The sequence below is a fragment of the Erythrolamprus reginae genome, chromosome 1, assembly GCF_031021105.1.
Source record: "Erythrolamprus reginae isolate rEryReg1 chromosome 1, rEryReg1.hap1, whole genome shotgun sequence".
Taxonomy (NCBI): domain Eukaryota; kingdom Metazoa; phylum Chordata; class Lepidosauria; order Squamata; family Dipsadidae; genus Erythrolamprus; species Erythrolamprus reginae.
This window is the reverse complement of record NC_091950.1, coordinates 121,875,051-121,898,171: the sequence shown is the minus strand read 5'-3', so window position 1 is coordinate 121,898,171 and position 23,121 is coordinate 121,875,051. Positions and strand designations below refer to the sequence as shown.

Here is a 23,121-nt window from a genome sequence, read left to right as displayed (position 1 = left end):
ATTATCAACCTGTATGTGTTAGTAATTTACAAGGTTTTTTCCTTTTAATAGTAGTTTACTGCATATTACACAAATGATTGAAGGGATGAATAATAGAGTTGGAAGAGACCATGGAGATTTTCTAGTCCAACCCCCTGCTCAAGCAAGAAACCCTATACCTGTGATGGCGAACCTATGGCATGTGGGCCGGAGGTGGCACGCAGAGCCATCTCTCCGGGTATGCCAGCCATTGCCTGTGGCTCTTCCACTTTCTAGTGTGCGTATGCACACTGGCCAATTGGTCTTTGTGTGTGCATGCATGCAAAAAACCAGGAGATCAGATGACTGGTATGTATGTGTGTGCCAGAAATGCGCACCAGGAAATGGCTCCTCTGGTTTTCAGCGCTCCCACATGTGTGCATACCTGCTCCTATTTTGGCACTCAGTGCTGAAAAGGTTCGCCAACACTGTCCTATACCATTTCAGACAAATGGTTGTCCAATCTCTTCTTAAAAACCTCCAGCGTTGGAGCGCCCATAACTTCTAACTATTTTCCATTTACCCTGTTCCTCTGAATCTTGTGGTTTCTGCTGTTTGCATTCCCAGAATGTGTTGTGGTTACAATGGTCCCTTCACTTTTGCGAGGGATGCATTCCAAGACCTCCCGTGAAAGTCAAATTTCTGTGAAGTGGAGATGCTACCTTCCTTCCTCCCCCCCTCCTTCCTCCATTCATTCCTGGTTTTACTTACCCCCAAAACCCGCAGGGGCAACGAGGCGGCAAGCTGGGGGCTTTGATGTGCTCGCTGCCAGTGTCTCCCGTGGCGGCGGTGGCGGCAGCACCAGTGCTCAGAGTCAGGGCAGGGGAAGGAGAAGCTCAAGGCAAGAGCAGGCCAGGACTCAAAGCTGGGATTCCAGGCCGGTCATCTGAGAGGTCAGATGCTACCACTAAGGGAGACGGCTTAGGTGGGTGGGGGAAGAAGAGGAAGTGGCGGCAGGTGGCAGTAAGGCTCGGCTTCAAGTGGAGCATACCAACGCTCTGAGAATTAAAGGGGAGGGATCGAAAGGCAGGGGCAGAAGGGAACTCTTATTTAAAGAAGCATGATGGCTGGGGTAGGGGGAGAGGAGGAGAGTTAAAATGCACAGTATGGTACATCGGGTGGCTGCAATAAAACTCGTGGTGTTCAAAAAAACCACGATTTTTTAATTAATATTTTTTTGAAAACCTGTGTTATAGCCTTTCTGCAAAACTCAGACCTGCAAAAGTCAAGGGACCACTGTACTCTAGTCACCTGCTCTTGAGTGACTTTTAAGATTATGTATAAAAACGCAGTCTTTAAAATAAAAATGTTCATTGATTCATGTAAAAATAATCATCCATCTTTTTAAATCAGGTGTGTTCAATCCATGGCCTGCAGGCAGGGGTGGGCTACTGCCCGGATGGGGAGGAACGCAGTGGGGTAGCAAAAATGGAGCTCCACCCCAGAGCACCCAATTTGCACTGAAAGATGTTGAAAGAAAATGCAGGGCGCCCTGCATAAGCCACGCCCACAGTGTGGTAGTAAAAATTTTGGTAGCCCTTCACTGCCTACGGGCCACAATCTTGGACAGCTAATTATCTGGCCCCACAACATTGTAAACTTTTAACATGAAGTTTATTTCTATTCACTATGTGTTATGTATTTTATATGCAGCCCAAGACAATTCCTCTTCACTTAATATGGCCCAGGAAAAGAAAAGCCATGTTTTAAAGCCTTCTTGGTCCTTATTCAAAGTCCATCTTTCCTTTCCTTAAAAGTGTCATAAAAATAGTTTGGCTTGCATGATTCATATCTTGGAACAGGTAAGCCTTCATGACAGGAAAGCTAATTTTACTCAACAAGTTATCAGGACCAAAGCTATTTTAAACTGCTAAGCACAGAATTAGGTGGGAACTTGTTACAGAGGCAACATTGTATGCGTTGATAACCATATACTGTATTTTACTTTTGAATTAACTGAAACTCCTGGACCATCTGCAAAGGCAGTCTTGATGACTTTTGTATTTGTTATGTCTCACAAAAGGTACTATCCTTAGAATTGGACAAGCATATAGAATACTGAATATTTTGCATTATTAACATTGTTCTGTCGAATTGTAAAGAACACAGAACATTCATGAATGATATTGTAGGATACTTTGGAACTTAAAGGTAGCAGGCATAGAAGGAAGTCAGTTCAGTTTATCAGGGTTGGGTGAGCATTAGAATATTTGTAGGTTTTGAGGGTTTCTGACGGAGGAAAATGTAACATTGTTGGTTTGTGCTTTGATGTCATGCCAAGATTATTGCAAAAGTTGCCTGGTTGATGTCGCCAATTCTTTCCTTTGTCCTTTGAACTTGGTCCAAAACATTGTTTGGACTGCTCTGGACTTAATACAGTATTCTTATGTTTCAGTAAAGCACAGGACTCTTCTGGAGGTCGTTATTCAAACCAGTTTTAACTGTTGCAGATTGAGTTTAGGATCTTCAATAATGAATGCCATGCTATAGATAGTCGCCAGGTTAAGAACATCCGTCTTACAAACAACCCTTAGTTATGAGCAGTCTACTGACTCAAAATGGCAAATGGTGCCCCCCCCTCCTTAGTTGATGATCCGCCAAAATTGTATAATGTCAGTGTCACAAAGTAATATGCGCATTTTCAATCTATTGTACAGCCTGTTTTCAGGGGTTAATGAAAACATCGAGCAGCAGCAGCGGTTTGTTGACTACTTTACCTTGCAAATATTCCCATTATGTAAATCATATCCCTTCTGATATGATAGAACTGGGCTGGCGTAGTGGTTAGAGTGCAGCGCCGCAGGCTACTATAGCTAACTGCTAGCTGTAGTTCAGTAGTTCAAATCTCACCACCGGCTCAAGATTGACTCAGCCTTTCATCCTTCTGAGGTGGGTAAAATGAGGACCCAGATTGTAGGCAGCAAAATGCTGATTCTGTAAACCGCTTAGAGAGGGCTGTAAAAGCACTATGAAGCGGTATATAAGTCTAAATGCTATTGCTATTGCTAAGAATAGATATTAATGCTCTTCCTGATATACAAGACATATGCCTTCCTTCCTTCCCTTCCTGTATGCAAAACAAGCTGAAATGAAAGTACTGTGATCTTTTTCCCTTTTTCCCTGTTTAAATTGTTTACACAACTACACACATATGAACACAGATTTTGATTAATATGATTAGAATAGCAGAGTTGGAAGGTCTTCTAATCCAACTCCCTGCTTATGCAGGAAGCCCTATACTATTTCAGACAAAGAAGATACATCCAACATGATCTTAAAAACTTCCAGTGTTGGAGCATTCACAACTTCTGAAGGCAAGTTGTTCCTTTGATTAATTGTTCTAACTGTCAGGAAATTTCTCCTTAGTTCTAAGTTGCTTCTCTTTGTGATTAGTTTTCCCCCATTGCTGCTTCTTCTTCTTCTTCCTCCTCCTCCTCCTCCTCCTCCTCTTCTTCTTCTTCTTCTTCTTCTTCTTCTTCTGTTTATTTATTTTGATTTGATTTGATTTGATTTGATTTGATTTGATTTGATTTGATCTGATCTGATCTGATCTGATCTGATTTGATTTTATTTGATTTGAATGCCGCCCCTCTCCGAAGATTCGGGGCAGCTCACAACAATAGTAAAAGACATACTGGTGGCTGGGCCAGTATACAACACATACATACCAATCATAAAATATAAGAGCCTGGGGGAGGTGTCTCAGTTCCCCCATGCCTGGTGATATAGGTGGGTCTTGAATAATTTGCGAAAGACAAGGAGGGTGGGGGCCGTTCTGATCTTCCGGGGGAGTTGATTCCAGAGGGTCGGGGCCATCACAGAGAAGGCTCTTCCCCTGGGGCCTGCCAGACAACATTGTTTAGTCGACGGGACCTGGAGAAGGCCAACTCTGTGGGACCTTATCGGCCGCTGGGATTCATGCGGTAGAAGGCGGTTCCAGAGGTATTCTGGTCCAATGCCATATAGGGCTTTAAAGGTCATTACCAGCACTTTGAATTGTGACCGGAAATTGATCAGCAGCCAGTGCAGTGTTCTACCCTCAGGTGCTTTGGAGGATAGCCTGACTCCCTCTTCTATGTGGCAGCCCCTGAGATATTAGAACACTGCTATAATGTCACCCCTAGTCCTTCTTTTCATTAAACTAGACATACCAAATTCCAGCAACTGTTATTTATATGTTTTAGCCTTCAGTCCCCTAATCATCTTTGTTGCTCTTCTCTGTACTCTTTCTTGAGTCTCAACATCTTTTTTACATTGTGGTGACCAAAATTTTGTTTTCCCATACCATCAGAGTAACTGATGATTCTGACTTACACACAAATTTGAGTCAAAGAAAGGCTTAATTTGGGGATTACCTGTAACTATGTGCTGTTCTTTTGCTCTACAAGCCCTGTTGGGTTTTTTTTTACATTCCTTTGAATAGGGCCTTTTTAAAGTTTTTAATTTTGAGGTTGAGTAATTGACTGATAGAAAGTCCTCCAATCATAGTTATTTATTTGCCATATATTTTTAGTACCGATCTGCCACACATTTAGCATATTTTCCTTGAATTCAATGTCAGTGCTGCTTGTGTGATACCCAAAAAAACCCAATGAGAGGAATTGTATAGTGAACAATAAGCTTTCAGAGTCCCTGATGTTTTCTGAACTTGGTTGTTTGCTTGCAAATGTTTCATTACTTAGCAAGGTAACATTTATCGGTGTGAGGCTACCTAGCCAGGAGACTAAATATTTGCACACACACAACCAAACTCTCAGAGCATTAGGTCTCCATAGTTCAAATCTAAGCTATTTTTTATGTTGGAATAAAAAAGAATCTTGAGACTAATCCTAATGAATGATAAGTGACAAAACAGAATCTTTTGTTTGTCACTTATTATTCATTAGGATTATTCTACAAATCTTTAATTAAATAGAACTAAGTTTGATTTTGGGGACAGAAGCCTTCAAAATAATATTAATTCAGCATTAGTTGAAATCTTTGATAATTGCAAAGTGACAAGTGCTCAGTGACATTCATCTTACTAATAATATGATGCAAGTATATGAGTCATGGCATTTTGTGATTACATCATTGTGCACATGCTGATATTTGCACCTTTCCAAGTTGTCCCTCCCTCAGTTGTTGGACATGGATTGAGTTTGAAAATGGGCCAAAAAAATTCCCTGCATATTCTTCCTATGAGTCGTATTAGAGAAAAACACACAGATGTTCAGAAGGCTGCTCTATGCTCCATTCCAAGACCTTTTCTTCTTTTCATCCTCCCTTCTGGTTATGTGACCTACAGTGGAGATTATGCAGCCTCCTCTATGATTTTCAGGGCAGGCATAAACATCCACATGCACAACATGAGGAAAAAAATGCATAAGTGCAGAACCTCCAAATAATTTTTCATTTCATTTAGTTTGACTTCTATGCCGCCCAATCCTAATGGGACTCAGGGCGACTTATAACGAACAACCCGAGATACGAACCCGGGGTTCAGAAATTTTTTGCCTCTTCTTACGAACCTTTTTCTTCTTACGAACCCGCTGCCGCCGCCGCCGCCACAAAGCCCCGCCGCCCGGCTGTCGCTTTTGGAAACAGCCAATGGGCTTCTCAGCGTCCTCCTGAAACCGAATGCCAAACCCGAACTTCTGGGTTTGGCATTCGGGAGGCCACCGAGAAGCCCCCCAGCTGTTTTAAAAGTTGACAGCCGGGCGGCGGGGCTTCTCAGCGGCCTCCCGAACCTTGAACCCGGAAGTTTGGCAAAAGTTCGGGTTCGGGAGGCCGCTGAGAAGCCCCGCCGCCCGGCTGTTGTCTTTTAAAACAGCCGGGGGGCTTCTCGGCGGCCTCCCGAACGCCGAACCCGGAAGTTTCAAAAGGTGACAGCCGGGCGGCGGCGTTTTTTTGCGGGTTTTTTTTTCCGTTGCACGGATTAATTGATTTTACATTGTTTCCTATGGAAAACAATGTTTAGTCTTACGAACTTTTCGTCTTACGAACCTCCCCCGGGAACCAATTAGGTTCGTAAAATAAGGTATTACTGTATATGTAGATAAGAGTTTAGAAAGAATTTTAGAAGCCATGTTTTCCTCACTTTTGGTTCTAAAAAAATAACAATATCAGCTATGGGAATGACGTTCTGGAACAGTTTCCAGGCTTTCAGTACTGAAGGGGTCCCTTTTGCTCTTGGTTGCTTTTAATACATTTGCTGATTGTGTTGGCTGTAAATATACAAATCACCGGCTTCTAAAAGAACTGTCCTCTATAAATCCTTCCTTCATTGACAAAGATTAAGTACTTTTGTGTGTATGTCTCTATTAAGTATTGGCAGGGAAAAAAGTGAGCATCAATTTCTAGTTCTTGAATAAAGGAATAAAGATTATGACCATTCTCTTGTGGAACAGCATTTTCCTTCCTTCATATTTCAAGCCTAGAGTTGAAATAGGTTTACAGTAGTCCCTCGCTATACCGCGCTTCACCTACTGCGGCTTCACTTCATTGCGGGTTTCTGAGGAAGTCGATCGGCAGATTTAAACAGCCTGCCGAACTCGATCGGCAGGTTTAAAAAAAATAAATAAAAAAATCTAAAATTGTAAATACTGTATTTAAATACTGTATCTAAAATAAATACTGTGTGGGAAGGGTTTATAAACACTTAAAACAATGAAAACTTACCAAACAATTACAATATAAATATTTAAATAAGTACTATTAGTCGATAAATTCCCTATCGCGGATTTCACCTATCGCGGCCAGGTCTGGAATGTAACACCAGCGATAGGTGAGGGACTACTGTAAATGCTCATTCTCAAGCCAGTATAAAATTTTGGTGTATTTCCTGTATGAACTCCTACACTTTGTAGTGCGGATATGGTCATAGAAATATAGAAACATAGAAGTCTGACGGCAGAAAAAGACCTCATGGTCCATCTAGTCTGCCCTTATACTATTTTCTGTATTTTATCTTAGGATGGATATATGTTTATCCCAGGCATGTTTAAATTCAGTTACTGTGGATTTATCTACCACGTCTGCTTGAAGTTTGTTCCAAGGATCTACTACTCTTTCAGTAAAATAATATTTTCTCATGTTGCTTTTGATCTTTCCCCCAACTAACTTCAGATTGTGTCCCCTTGTTCTTGTGTTCACTTTCCTATTAAAAACACTTCCCTCCTGGACCTTATTTAACCCTTTAATATATTTAAATGTTTCGATCATGTCCCCCCTTTTCCTTCTGTCCTCGAATGATCTTTTCTTTTGTCATTCCTATATCTTATTAATTCCAAAAATAATTTATTTTCTCAAAAATAATATTTCAGGTGTTTCCCCTCTCCTTCAGTATTTAATAGCATCAGAAATTATATAGCATCCTAGAAAAAAATAATAATAGCAAACTATACCTGCATTGTTGTCCAGAAATCTATAAAAACAGGTATGGGAAATAACAACGAAATCATCTTAATTGATTTGTTTTTCCTCTGTTTTTAGGTCCTTTCTCACAACCTCTGCACATTGTTGAATGTTCCTCATGATCCAGTGGCCTTAGAGGAGCATTTTAGGGATGATGATGAAGGACCTGTTTCTAATCAGGGATATATGCCTTATTTAAATAAGTTCATCTTGGAAAAGGTATGTGCGTCTCTATTCCTAACACGTGTGGTTAGTTTTCATTTAAAGCTCTTTCCAACCCAACAAAATATTGGAAACATGTAAAGGTCTTTGCTTTGAAACTCTTCTAATCACCAGGATAACTTTCCAAAGAATGAACATAGTAGGACAGAGATATCCCAATACATAGATGGATGGATGGGAAGGATCTAACCAAGAGCTGTAGAGAAAAAGTTCCAAATGAATAATAATAATACTAAAAATCCCTCATTGCTTCCCTTTAGGGAAAAAGTTGACTCAGAATTTACCAACTGTCTCCCTCTTCCCTCTCATCATTTGACTGAGAACAGGGACTTTGCAGCGTTCCTTTATCGAATATAGAGGTTTTTTTTACAGCAATACTTGCAGAGAGAATAAACCCTAACTGATTTATTATATCCTGATCAGCCTAGATATGCTTCGAAGAGATATAATCACATTCTGCCAAGACTTAACTTTCTGTTTCAAATTATTTCAATAATTATTAAAAATAGGATATTAATGAGTAGAAGAGACAAATAATTACCTTTATATAGTTTGATAAAAGAGGGAAATTAAATTTAAGATCTTACAAGATTCAAAAAAAAGGAAAGCTTGACAATTCAAATTGTATTGTCAAGCCAGCTATTTAAGTTAGCCAGGAGACTAGTTGAGAGAGCAGGATTTCCAAAGTATTTATATAAAATCAACACTTTTAGAGTATATAACAATCAATAAGCAGTGAGTTAAAAGAGTGTAGAAAAAGAATTTGCTCAGGTTTATCACATTGGTTTGTTATTAATCATGTGTTTTCATGAAGATAAAAATGGAAAGAGAATGTTGAAAAAATAAGAAATTGTAAAGATTGCAAGATTTAATTGTCAGTAAGACAAAATTCTATGAGCTTTTCTGTCTGAAAGTTGTCAGAATCATTAACTGGTTATAGTAATCTCAAATAAGTAGTATTGTCCTAAGGGAATTACAGAAACAAAGCAGAATGTTTAAGGATTTGATTGAATTAGAAAATTGTATAACATGAAATGTGGAGCACTTGCTGAACTCTTATAGGTGGGATGGATAGATAGATAGATAGATAGATAGATAGATAGATAGATAGATAGATAGATAACTCAGAAACAAAGGATACAGAGCAAAATTGATGTATATCAAAAAGCTCCATTGTACAGATAGGATAAAATAAGATAACATTTATTGTCACTTGTTCTGTGCATGCACTGGCATACGTTAAAAATGAAATTCTGATGCCCATTCTAAAAAGACAATATATATATCTATATATATGAATGTGTCCTTGAGAGACTTGAGAAACGCAGTTGGGTCTAGTTGTCTTTTGTCTGCATTGATTGAAGGCTTTCTTAACTATATAATAATCTAAATTAAACTTATGCATCATTTTTTCCTAACAAAGCTAAATAACAGATTTAAGAGAACCAGATTTATGATGATAAGTCATTGGATGGTTTTCGATGATTATAGAGTCTAGATCAGGGGTGACAAACTTGCGTCTTTATGGCAGTGACATATCGCAACCCTGCCCCCCTTCACTAAAAGAAGCAAACTCTTCTTTGTGGATATTGGAATACTGCTATCATGTCACCCTGGTCCTTCTTTTCATAAGACTAGACATATCCAGTGCCAGCAATTGTTCTTTATATGTTTTATCCTCAAGTCCCCTAATCATCTTTGTTGCTCTTCTCTGCACTTTTTCTAGCCTCTCAACATCATTTTTACATTGTGGTGGCAAAAATTGCAATATTCCAAGTGTAGCCTTATCAAGGCATTATAAAGTGGCATTAGCGCTTCACATGGTCTTGATTCTATTCCTCTATTTATGCAGCCTAGAACTGTGTTGGCTTTTTTGGCAGCTGCAGCACATTGCTGGCTCTTTTTAAAGTGATTGTTCACTAGGACTCCAAGATCCCTCTCAAAGTCATCACTATTGAACAAGGTACACATATACTGTACCTTTGCACTTTGATTTTTTTTGCCTAAATGTAGAACCTTATTTTTTTCACCATTAAATTTAATTTTGTTCAATAGTGCCCATTGCTCAAGTCTGTCAAGATCCTTCTGTATCTTAAACCTATCTTCTAGAGCAGTGTTTCCCAACCTTTTTGGAGTCGCGGCACATTTTTCATATTTTCAAAATCCTGGGGAACATTGAGGGGGAGGTTGGAGGGACGGCCACCATAACTTTGGAACTGGACTATAAATTTTCCTGGGGAGAATTGTCATTATTTTAAACAAGTGACTGGTCTAAATCAAGGAATACCTCTGTGCTGCTTTAGTCTTATAATTAAAGCAGCATTTGGGCATAATAATTATATGCCCAAAGTTAATAATTATATGCCCAAAGTTGAGTGTAGTCATTAAATTTGGTGACAATAATGGTGCAAATGTTAGAACCATCTTGACTGCTATGGTATTATAGTTTGCCATCATTATTAATGTGATAATTAAAAAAAATTATCGGATATATAACACTTTGAAGAACCTTGCTTTTGCCCCTTTAAAAATGTGGAAATAGGCTAAGATGTAAATCTTTAACTTATTAAATTAAATCACTTAATATTTAATAAAGCCAAACATTTTTACTGATTGAAGGCGATGTATTTTTAAAATGTGGAAAGTCCAAAAGGTAAACTTCCTTGTTCTGCACTTCTAATTACAAATAAAATCCCCTAAGCTTTATTTTTGCAATGTTATTTCATCATTTTACTGAAACTCAGTGATTGGGTGAATACAATCAACTTGGAAGTTGGTAATAAATACCACAGGAATCTGATTTCAGGTATGAGGAAGCTGTAGAATCATTTCACACTTCTCTGAATATCTATCAGATTGTGCAAAGTGAGTGGCTTTTCTTTTATGCACAAAAGTGGTTGATTTTAAGAATCTCCCTTCATATTAAATTGAGAGATTGATCCAAAGTGGAGAGGGGGAATTAGACTGAGGACTGGGTTACTTCTTCCCCAAAGGCCAGATGATGCCTCTGCATAGGATTGATTTCTTCTGGAAAGCAATTGGTTTCTGGAGAGGAATTATCTTGGTACTTGGTAACGCTTGGAATAAGGGTTTCTGAATGCCCAAGAAGCTCTATCTGTGTCTTTGACATTGGTGGAGGTGAGAAATATACAAAGTCCTAAGACATTATTGCTTCTCAGAACTGCTGAAAGCTTTAAATTAATGATTTCTGGGAAGCCAGTTGAAAAGCAGTTTGATGTAGTGGAATAAATCACCAGCCTAGACAGGGGGGAGGGGATTGTGAGTTCTAGCCCTGTTTAAGTCAAAGTCAGCTGGATGACTGAGGGCTAGTCACTTTGTCTTTGTTTGGCAATGCCCTAGGAAAAATCCTGCCAAAAACATTGCATGGACCTGTCCAAGCAGTTGCCAGCAATCAGCAATGACTTGAACACACACACACACACACACACACACACAAACACACACTGAACAGGTAAGATTTTCTGTGTAGCACTATTTCAGCCTCTCTGCAGGATTCTTTCTTTCCTAAATATAGGCTATTTTCTCTAGTAGAAGATAATTTTCAATCAGCGATTCAAATAAGCAAAGAAGCAGTTTTGAATTACCAACACGTTAGGCATATGTGTTCTACATATTTCAATGTAATAGGCAAATGTGCAAGCTCCTCCTTCTTAAGCAAAGATAGTGGTAGGTTATTGGAAATTTAGCACGGAACAAAAATTAACTTTGGTCCCAAACAAGACTAGATCCCACGCAGTTTGTGTAAGAGGAAAGGTTTTCATTGATTTCAGGGTAAAGTTGTTTTCACTGCAAATGCCATGCCTGATGATCTGAGTCACATTGGGGACAAAGGGGGGGGAGAAGCGACAGCCCTATTTCCTCCCATATTAATGTATTTATATTAATGTAATATAGTAAATATGGTTTGCCTTTTACCATGCTCTATAGCAGTGTTTCCCAACCTTGGCAACTTGGAGATATTTGGACTTCAAGTCCTAGAATTCCCCAGCCAGCATTTGCTGGCTGGGGAATTCTGGGAGTTGAAGTCCAAATATCTTCAAGTTGCCAAGGTTGGGAAACACTCCTCTATAGCAGTGAAGGCGAACCTATGGCCTGGGTGCCACAGGTGGCATGTGGAGCCATATCTGAGGGCATGCGAGGTGTTGCCCAATGTCAGCTCCAGCATGTATGTTCTCGCTGTTCAGCTGTTTTTTGGACTTCTTTTCAGCCATTTTTCCTCTCTCCGGGGTTCAGGAGGTTTTCCTGAAAACGGAAATGGTGAAAACAGCCCAACGGGCCTACTGGAAATCTGGAGGCTTCAGTGAGGCCTGTGCACATGTGCAAGGGGGGGGCAGTATGGGGGTTGTGCGCATGCACAGGGAATGGGCATTGCATTATGGGTGCGGGCATCCATGTGTGCGCTATCATGCGTGCACATTTTTCGCATCCGAGCCAAAAAAAGTTTGCCATCACTGCTCTATAGTATGTACTTTGTAGCTTCTTGCTACATAGATCAACCTGGATGTATTGGTTATTGATTGAAGGACCTTTTTTGGTTAAAGTGATTGCTTGCATATCGGTGTTTTAAGAATACAGAGTTTTCTGCGTATACATTCCACGTATACTATATTGTGCTAATATAAATACGGTTTCTTAGGCAGTGATATTTCATGGAAAGAGTATATTTTACCAATTATCATATATATTGTTCTGTCGGGCTCTCTGGTAGAATCCTCCCAAAAATGCACAGGTACAAATTTCAGACACACACACATATATTTCCCTTACTTTTTGCTTGCTTTGACTAAAATCTAGAAAGTTTATTTAGCTGTATTAAGAGAACTGGTTCTGTGCCATCTATACACAGATTATTCAAGATAATTTTCCTGTGACAATCTTTACAAGAAAAGCAATAAACCCTTGGTTTAACATGAAATTCTTTTTCCTGTTTCACATGTCTCCTTGCAAAACACCTAGACCATACCAATTAGATTTACAGAATACTTTCTCTTGTGCTCTTGATGGCAAATGAATTAATTATCTAGCTCAGTGGGTGAGATTCAGCCTTCAACAAAGTGTGTATTGTTGAACTGAGAGGGAAGTGGAGAAATGCCCAGACTGGCAGTTTAGCAAAAAGAAGCAAAGGACAGTACAGTTCTTTTAAAATTATTATTACCATCTAGATTTTGAATCTGAAACTTCTAATTAAGAACAAGTTATGTCATAGCAACAAATATCAAAGAAGTTCATGGTTTTTAAATAATTCCTTTTTAAAGAATATCTACACTTGAGTATAATGTAGTTTGAGGGTAAAATAGGAAGCAAAATCAGTGATTGCTGTAAAAATGAGTAGCATATAAAGACTGAACCAAAGACATTTTTTTGCTAGCATTTTCAGTGTAATCAAGTGTGGTGTGATGATTTAGTGGTGGAGATGCTCGCCTTTATTCGAATGATTAAGTAGCAGATGTTTCTCTCTCAGGGCGCAAAAAGAAAATATCTGCTTCAAACGCCACCTAGGCATCGGAAAGGGCATCCGGTCAGTAAATGCTCAGTTTTATTCAGTCGCCCTGAGTCCCTATCCCAAATTAAAAGATTACATGGTCGTAAAAGGAAAAAAAACACCCTCCAGTGTAAATCAAGGAAGCAGGTGAAGTGCAATGTTTAATAATAATTAATAACAATAATTTATTAGATTTGTATGCCGCCCCTCTCCGAAGACTCGGGATGGCTCACAACAATAATAAAAACAATATTATAGTAGAACAAATCTAATATTAAAAAAACATATAAAACCCTATCATATTTTAAAAAACCAAACAACATATTCATACCAAACATAAAACAAAATATAAAAGAGCCTGGGGGAAAGGTGTCTCAACTCCCCCATGCCTGGCGGTATAAGTGAGTCTTGAGTAGTTTACGAAAGACAGGGAGGGTGGGGGCAGTTCTAATCTCCGGGGGAGCTGATTCCAGAGGGCCGGGGCCACCACAGAGAAGGCTCTTCCCCTGGGGCCCACCAAACAACATTGTTTAGTCGACGGGACCTGGAGAAGGCCAACTCTGTGGGACCTTATCGGTCGCTGGGATTCGTGCGGTAGCAGGCGGTTCTCTCTAATAGCTGGAGAGATGGTTTTTTAAAAAGTCTACACAATAGGTATTTTGTTTAGCTTTAGTTGTCTGAGAAAATGCTCCTTTGCTGTTGGTTTAGGAGTGGAATTCACCACATCTTCCCACTATTGCTGTTGTCATCCTGAGTTTATTGCTGAGTTTTGTATCATATTTAGATATGTATATGTGATACTTTTGTATCACTGTACTGTACTATTTATTGTTGTAAGCTGCCCTGAGACCCATGGGATTGGGCGGCACAGAAGTCAAATTAAATTAACTTAAATTATGTATATATAATTTTTATTTAGGTTCAAGACAACTTTGACAAAGTTGAATTCTATAAAATGTGCTGGACTCTGTGTGCCAGAAAAAATCTCACAAAAAATACCTTACTCATTACCGATGATGATGCTTTTAAAGTGTGGGTCATCTTCAACTTTCTATCTGAAGACAAATATCCATTAATCATCGTGGCAGAAGAGGTATGAAAGAGTTATTTCAAGCATCCTAATTTTTTTCTTTGAGCTAAGTAGAAAAGATGGCTTTTTACAGTTATTTTTTTTTACATTTAAAAATAATTTCTCTCCACTGGTTTTTAACAGAAAAAGAAATGATCCAACAATTCTGTGTATGTTGGTCAATGCAACTATACACATCACTGAAACGGCTATTTTTTTCTTAAGAATCAGGGTCAGGCTGATGACAGCAGTACCTCAAATGAGTTTTAAAAGGAGAACAAAGAATCAGTGGCAACCAATCATGATGGGTACATTATTTCTAAGCCCAGTGACTTTTCATATCCCACTAATGGATCTCTTATAAGCGCTGGATGGCTATTGAGGAAACATAGCTGAAGATAGAGAGACTTTGTTTCTGAACACTCTGAACTATTCAGAAATGCAATTATTTATTAGCTTGAAAACTACCTTTAAAAATATATTTTAATGAACCAGTAACTTCCAAAGTTAGCTCAGTATGTAGTTCAGCATATAGTTCTTTGGTGTCCACTTTTTCTTATTCTGGCTGATATTTTGGTCATATGAGTGGTCCAAAAGAGTCAGTTGTATTTAGTGTTTGAGGCACTGGACTAGAAAACAGGAAACTCTGAGTTCTAGTTCTGAGGCATCCGGCCAGATTTATTATTTATTTTATTATATTTATTAGATTTGTATGCCGCCCCTCTCCGTAGACTCGGGGCGGCTCACAGCAATAATAAACAATATACTGTATAATAAATCTAATAATTTAAAAGAAACACTAAAAGTCCCATTATTAAAAGCAAACATACACACAAGCATACCATACATAAACTGTATAGGCCCGGGGGAGATGTTTCAATTCCCCCATGCCTGACGGCAAAGGTGGGTTTTGCGAAAGGCGAGGAGGGTGGGGGCAGTTCTAATCTCTGGGGGGAGCTGGTTCCAGAGAGTCGGGGCTGCCACAGAGAAGGCTCTTCCCCTGGGTCCCGCTAAACGACATTGTTTAGTTGACGGGACCCAGAGAAGGCCAACTCTGTGGGACCTAATCGGTCGCTGGGATTTGTGCGGTAGAAGGCGGTCCCGGAGATATTCTGGCCCGATGCCAGAGGGGTGACTTTGGGGTAGTTAGTCTCTCTCAGCCCTCAGAAAGAAGCGGTGGCAAACCATTTTCAAAAATGTTGCCCCCCCCAAATGTGAGGATATGTTCAGGCAATTGCCAGGAATCAACACTGACTTGAAGGAACAAACACACAAAAAGTGCAGTTGTGCAGTGTAAGAGATTCTAGAGCAATAGTTTTCCCCACAAATTTGTTACATTCGTTCAGCTGTTGTATACCTCTTTCTGTACAGATAGAATATTTACTGAAGAAGCTGACAGAAGCAATGGGACTAGGTTGGCATCAAGAACAGTTTGAACATTACAAGATCGGTTTGGATGCCGATTGGGAAGGTCTTTCTGCTTGGGAACTGATTGAGCTCATTGGAAGTGGCCGGTTTAGCAAAGGGATGGATGGACCAACAGTGTCAATGGGCATTAATGAAATCTTCAGCGAACTTATATTGGATGTATTAAAACAGGTAAGCTCAGCCTACACACAAATGAACTTGAATGAATTATGTAGCATAATTTTGCCTCATAAAATTATATGGAAATTACGTTTTTCACTTAGGAAAGCTGTTTGGTGAATACGGTTTATAGAAGGAAAGCTAACATTTTCTGTATAAAAATAATTGAAATAAATGTAGTTTGAAAATATTTTGTTTGTATCCCAAGAAGTCACTTCCTTATGAGATGAGCAGCTATATTAGATGAACAAATAAATTTTCATTATTTTAATCAGTTTCTGCAATTCATAAGAAGTTAGGAACTCTAAACTAGAAACTTCTGCTGTTTTCTTTTTTTAAAAGAACTTTTTAAAGAATTTCCCCCCCCCCACCAACTTTACATGATGTAGAGAAAGTTCTCTATATTAGTTTATATGTACAAAATGCATCATAAAACTCGTACACCAGTAATTACACCAGTAATTCAATGCACCATTTCTGACTAAAACATCAACAGTTTGCACACTATCAAATATGGTTTGTGGGAGGTAAACATTTTTTTAAACCTATTAACATTTTTAAAAAAGCGTTGACAATCTCCTGTACTCAGCTCCGTGTCACCTCCCTGCTGGCCGAAACCAGCCAAGAGGGACATGGATCCAGTAAGCAGGTGGCGGAACTCACAGCTCCAATGGCCTTGTCCACTTGATCAGCTGTTACCAGATCAAACTCTTCCCAGACAGGTGGACAAGTACGGGCCCCGGTCACCTTGACTGACTCATTGTCAGTCAACTCTGATATCCAATTGGAGTCGAGGTCCGCCTGGATCTGAGCGACTTTATGAGCGAAAAATGTGTTAAAATCCTTGGCACTACTCTGCAAAGGCTCCCCAACTCCCCCCTGGTTGAGAAGGGAGCAGGTCACCCTAAACAGAGCGGCCGGGTGAGATAAGTATACCACAGCGGACAGAGAAGAAGCCGAGCCAGGTCCCGCTCCAGTTGCCGTGTTCTCCTTTAGTTAGGTAATTTCCATAGGAGGACAAGGAAACAAAGCAGTTTTCTGCTCCTGTACAGTACTTGCCCCTTATATTTTATTTTATTTTATTTTATTTTATTTTATTTTATTTTATTTTATTTTATTTTATTTTATTTTATTTTTTTTTTTATATACCGCTCACTCCAAACGGACTCTGAGTGGCTAACAATCGGAATAAATACAACCACAATCGGAATAAATACAACCACAACTACAAAACAGTTAAAATCTAATAATAAAAATCAATAATAACAATAATATTAAAAGCATACATACTTACGATCAGCTAATTCCAGACCTTCTGGAAAAGCCAGGTTGTAACAGCTTTCCGAAAGACCCGTAGGGTGGAGATAATGCAGATCTCTGGAGGCAGTTGGTTCTAAAGGGTCAGGGCCACGACAAAGAAGGCTCTTCCCTGAGGTCCTGCCAACCAACATTGTTTGGCAGACGGGACCTGGAGAAGGCCAACTCTGTTGGCCCTTACTGGCCGCAGCGAGATATGAAGGAGGAGGCGGTCCTGTAAATAGTCTGGCCCTGAGCCACTTAAGGCTTTAAAGATAATAATCAACACCTTGAATTGCGTTCGTAGACCGACTGGCAACCAATGCAGTGTCCATAAAGTTGGAGCAATACGGGTGTACCTTAGTACACCTGTTATTGCACATGCTGCTGCATTCTACACCACCTGAAGTCTCCGAAAACTCTTCAAGGGTAACCTCATGTAGAGCGCATTGCAATAGTCAAAATGGGAGGTGATGAGGGTGTGAGTGACTGTGCGGAGTGCCTCTTGGTCATGGTAGGGCCGCAACTGGTAGACAAGACATGTGAAAGCCCCCCTAGCTACAGCTGAGCCTCAGCTGTGGATCTAGGTGGACACCCAAGTTGCGAGCCCTATCCCTTGCCTGAAGCAGCTTGAGGAGGTAGTTGAGGAGGGAAGCTGGGCTCGGCAATCTACCACCACCTTGGTCAAAGTTTGACCTTATGAGCAAATGTGTGGTTATCAATTTTCTGTTTGCCACAATCTAGTGGTAATGTGGTGATATTCATCTTAAAAGCAAAGAGAGCAAAGTTTTTTAGGACTTAAATGCTTCAAAACTGCATACATTTATTTTGCAGTTGCCTGTGGTGTCTCAAATTTGAATATGACATGAAACATGGAGCATATGAGGGCATAAAGAGGAAGCGTAAATCTCAGAAGTCCAGGTGCATGACTAGGGAGGGGGAAGGGTGGGAAAGGTTTCTGTAAATCACATGTCAATTGAGGTTTAGTTTTAATGCAATCAAGGCCCCTAAGGATTGCTTGCAATTAGATCAAGCGTGTGTCCCCCCCCCCCCCCCGTTTACTAAATGTGATGTGCGGTTGTGAATGAATTGGTTGACTGATGTTGACTGATTGGGATTTTAGTTGAAATTTTTAATTCATTAGATTTGCTGTTGCATTGTTTATATTGTATCTTGTGAGCCGCCCCGAGTCTCCAGAGAAGTGCAGCATACAGATTTAATAAATAATAATAATAATAAGAATAATAATAATAATAACAACAACAACAACAACAACAGCAACAACATTTGACCCAGTTCCGTCAGGTGATTCACTAATATTCCCTAAAATTAAATTTTTCTTTGTGATTAAATGTCTTTTGAGCAGAGCACAAAGGCTTCTGATCACTCATAAAATCACAACACTGCCTACAACCAAATTACATTGCTGCTTGAAACTCTGATATTTTATGCTAAAGCATTTTTTTAATGCCACATTGCCCTTTTTTAGAAAGGTTGCCACACGGAATAGAGTAGAATTTTATTGGCCAAGTGTGATTGGACACACAAGGAATTTGCCTTGGTCACATGTTCTCAGTGTACATAAAAGAAAAGATAAGTTTGTCAAGAATCATATGGTACAACACTTAATGGTAGTCTGAGTACAAATAAGCAATCAAATCATACAAGGAACCAGTCAATACAAATTGTAAGGATACAAGCAACAAAGTTACAGTCATACAATCATTTGTGGGAGAAGATGGGTGATGGGAAGGATAGGAAGATTAATAGTAGTGCAGACTTAGGCAGTAGTTTGACAGTGTTGAGGGAATTATTTGTTTAGCAGAGTGATGGCATTCTTGTGTCTAGTTGTTCTGGTGTGCAGTGCTCTATAGCGTCGTTTTGAGGGTAGGAGTTGAAGAAGTTGGTTTCCAGGATGTGAGGTATCTGTAAATATTTTCCCAGCCCTCTTTTTGACTTGTGCAGTATACAGGTCCTCAATAGAAGGCAGATTGGTAGTACAGTAATACCTGATCTTATGAACTTAATTGGTTTTGGGATGAGGTTCGTAAGATGAAAAGTTTGTAAGATGAAACAATGTTTCCCATAGGAATCAATGTCAATAACTTTCTGAAAGGCAAGTAGGATAGAATATCTGGCTGGCTGTGATGAACCATAATAATGAATAGGCACAGCCTCTCAACTCTTGCTTTTATTGGGTCTTCTTCAACAAAACTCTTTGTGATGTGTCAGGACATTGTGAAGATCAGAACTAAAGGAGCTTGAGACTGATAGAAATGAATGTAAATATCCAGGACCAGATAAATGACATCCTAGGATACTAAAGGAATTAAGCTAACCAAGCTCTTATGCTGTATCACTGAAGCATCCTGAGCGATTTGTGAATTGCCGGGGGCTTGGAAGATAGGAAGCAGTGTTTCCAACTTCAGTAAGGAGAAAAACTAAGAGTTAGCAGACGGTATCTGGTTCCCCACTCAGACATTAGGCCCCCTTAATTGATGAGGTTATTTAGTGTGGTGGTTGTCTGTTTATTTAGTTTTGCTGTATGCATACAATGTTCCTTTATTTTTCCTTATGTTTAACCAGTACAGTATTGCTATTTTATTGATTTAGCATGCAAGGCTCTATTAGGATACAAAAATCACATGCATGCATGTACTGTAGAACATGAGATGTGTGAAAAGTATCTTGGAGTAGTTTAAATAGTCCTCATTACAAAATGTCTTGTTTAATGTCTGTTCAAAGTTACAGTGGTATAAAAACAACAGCTTTGCCACCTCTTCTGGCATTTATGAGTGTCATAGCACCTTGTTGTAAAGCGATCACTATTTTTGTACTGCCCAAAATAAATTCTGATAAACAGAATTAATGGAGAATGAGGAAGTAAAATTTCAAGTTGCAATTGTATGGTGTCTTGCTTAACAACTGCAGTGATTCACATAATAAGCACATGAGAAATGACATTATAAGTGTCACGGTCACATAGTTTTCCAGTAAGTGACCACAGTATTTAGTGATGGATTTGCTGGCCTCAGTTGGGTTCTGCTCCTACCTCTCCGGTCGGTCGCAGTTGGTGTTAGTGGGGGGTCAGAGGTCGACTCCGAGGTCTCTCCCTTGTGGGGTGCCTTAGGGGTCGGTCCTCTCCCCTCTGCTATTTAATATCTACATGAAACCGCTGGGTGAGATCATCCAAGGGCATGGGGTGAGGTATCATCAGTATGCTGATGATACCCAGCTTTACATCTCCACCCCATGTCCAGTCAACGGAGCAGTGGAAGTGATGTGCCGGTGCCTGGAGGCTGTTGGGGCCTGGATGGGTGTCACCAGACTCAAACTCAACCCGGATAAGACGGAGTGGCTGTGGGTTTTGCCTCCCAAGGACAATCCCATCTGTTTGTCCATTACCCTGGGGGGGGGAATTATTGACCCCCTCGGAGAGGATCCGCAACTTGGGTGTCCTCCTCGATCCACAGCTCACATTAAAGAACCATCTTTCAGCTGTGGCGAGGGGGGCGTTTGCCCAGGTTCGCCTGGTGCACCAGTTGCGGCCCTATCTGGACCGGGACTCATTGCTCACAATCACTCATGCCCTCATCACCTCGAGGTTTGACTACTGTAATGCTCTCTACATGGGGCTACCTTTGAAAAGTGTTCGGAAACTTCAGATCGTGCAGAATGCAGCTGCGAGAGCAGTCATGGGCTTACCTAGATATGCCCATGTTTCATCATCACTCCGCAGTCTGCACTGGCTGCCAATCAATTTCCGGTCACAATTCAAAGTGTTGGTTATGACCTTTAAAGCCCTTCACGGCACTGGACCAGAATATCTCCGAGACCTCCTTCTGCCGCATGAATCCCAGCGACCGATTAGGTCCCACAGAGTGGGCCTTCTCCGGGTCCCGTCAACTAAACAATGTCGGTTGGCGGGCCCCAGGGGAAGAGCCTTCTCTGTGGCGGCCAAGACTCTCTGGAACCAACTCCCCCCAGAGATTAGAACTGCCCCTACTCTCCCTGCCTTCCGTAAACTCCTTAAAACCCACCTTTGTCGTCAGGCATGGGGGAACTGAAACACCTCCCCTGGGCATGTACAATTTATGCATGGTATGTTTGTGTGTGTGTTTGTTAGTAAAATGGGGTTCTTTTTAAATTTTAAATTATATTTGGATTTGTCATGAATTGTTGTATTTTGCTGTGAGCCACCCCGAGTCTGTGGAGAGGGGCGGCATACAAATCTAATAAATAAATAAATAAATAAATAAATAAATAAATACCTACCTACCTACCTACCTACCTACCTACCTACCTACAATGGATTGCAAACTGAGTAGGAATCAACTGTGTAAAGTGGCTAAAAACAAGAAAATACAATTTCAGACTACAGTACATCAATTGTAGTATAATTTTGAAACTCAGGAAATAATCTTTCCACCCTATTCTATTTATACTTCATCTTGAGTACAATGTCCAGTTCTGATCACCACATTTAAGGAGGATTTAAAAAGAAAGTGGCACATATTTAGAAAAGGGCAATGAAGATGATCATGAGACTAAAAACTGTAACCTATAAATAGCTATTGAAAGTTGTGGGATAGTTTAGCTGTCTTTCTTTGGATATGTGAAAGAATGTCAAATAGAAGACATCTGTTCCAGAATATAGGACATGAAAAATGAATTTAAGTTACTGGAAGGTGATTCTGCTTGAATGTTAGGGAAGGAAAAAGCCTCTTAACAGTAACAGGTGGAGGCTGCTTGGGCATTTTTCTGGGATGCTTAAATTTGGATTCCTTCATAATTAGGCTATTGGGTTTGATGCTTAAGCAGCTATTTCCAAATCTGTGATTCTAATGTGAGTTCTCTTTCATATTGTAATGTTTAAAAAAAAGAATAATAACATGGTGGGTATTTAGCCTAATAAAATTTATGGGCAACCAAAGATCCAAGGGATGATTCATAGCACATTCAGAATCTTTAGTGTCTAGTAAATTATTTCATGTTAAATAATAGAATGATCTTTCTTTAAATGTGAATTTCTTTCTATCTCACACCATTTAAATAGTTTACAAAGTGGATAATTTCTAACAGGTATGTACTCCTATCTTTTGAAAGTATTTGATACTGAATGATAGACAATGATAATTTGTGCCTTTCAAAGACCAATTTTGTTTACATCATGTAATCCAGCCCTTTGGGTACCAGGGACTGGTCCCATGAGAGAGGGTTTTCCATGCACGGAAGTAGGCATGGTTTCTCAAGCTGCCTGCATCCCGTGAATGTGGCTTTGCTTGTTTGCACAGCCTGGTTTCTGGCATGCTGTGGACAAGTGTCAGTCCATGGACCAGGGGTCGGGAGTAGAGGCTGTGCTTACTGGCAGAGGGGACTTCTTCTCCATCCAATAAGCATCAGGGTGGTGATTCCCCCCCCCTCTAAAGATTCACATTTTTTTCTCACTGAACATAAAAAGTTGAGTTACTCTGATGGTTTTTCATACTTGTGCTTGCTAAAAATTATGTTTAAATGCCTACAGTGATTGGATTGAAAAATTTGATTACTATCTCTTGAAGAATTTAAACATTCCAAGTTAAAATAATGTAATCAAGAGTTCTGTCCCGCACACACAGAGTTGACAAGTTTTAAGCATATAATTTCTAATAGTTTACTAGCAAAAAGTATTTGTATAAAATATCTCAGCAAAAGCAAGAATCAGTCCGTTGATGTAGCGGCTGTTAATTAAAGTCTCAGGCAGAAAGCCAAGAACTCCCCAAATAGTTTTCTTTGATTCATTCTCTAATTAACATGTCTCATGCTGATTTAGCAGGCAGTCTGAAGACAGTTTTCAGTTTCTTAATTTGTAAATCACAGAAATAGACCACGAGCATGATCCGATCGTCCAGCTCTCATATTGAACGTTGACTTCCTCAATCACTTGTCACGAGACTCATCCTTATATAGCCAGAAAGTGTAGCTAATTGTTCTAGAGAGCTATTCACGCATAGACTTTTTCCTGTTCAGCTATTCCTATCTGCTGACACTC

The 23,121-nt window shown here is 39.8% G+C and overlaps 1 protein-coding gene across 1 annotated transcript in view; it reads left to right on the top strand.

The window, feature by feature from the left end:
* The window catches only part of SWAP70 (switching B cell complex subunit SWAP70), a 49,530-nt gene that overhangs the window by 12,120 nt on the left and 14,289 nt on the right, over window positions 1-23,121 (top strand). Inside the window, exons 2-4 of the mRNA XM_070763331.1 lie at window positions 7,492-7,632; window positions 14,058-14,231; window positions 15,579-15,806. Of these exons, the coding sequence (XP_070619432.1) occupies window positions 7,492-7,632; window positions 14,058-14,231; window positions 15,579-15,806 (543 nt within the window). The remainder of the gene's footprint in view (window positions 1-7,491; window positions 7,633-14,057; window positions 14,232-15,578; window positions 15,807-23,121) is intronic.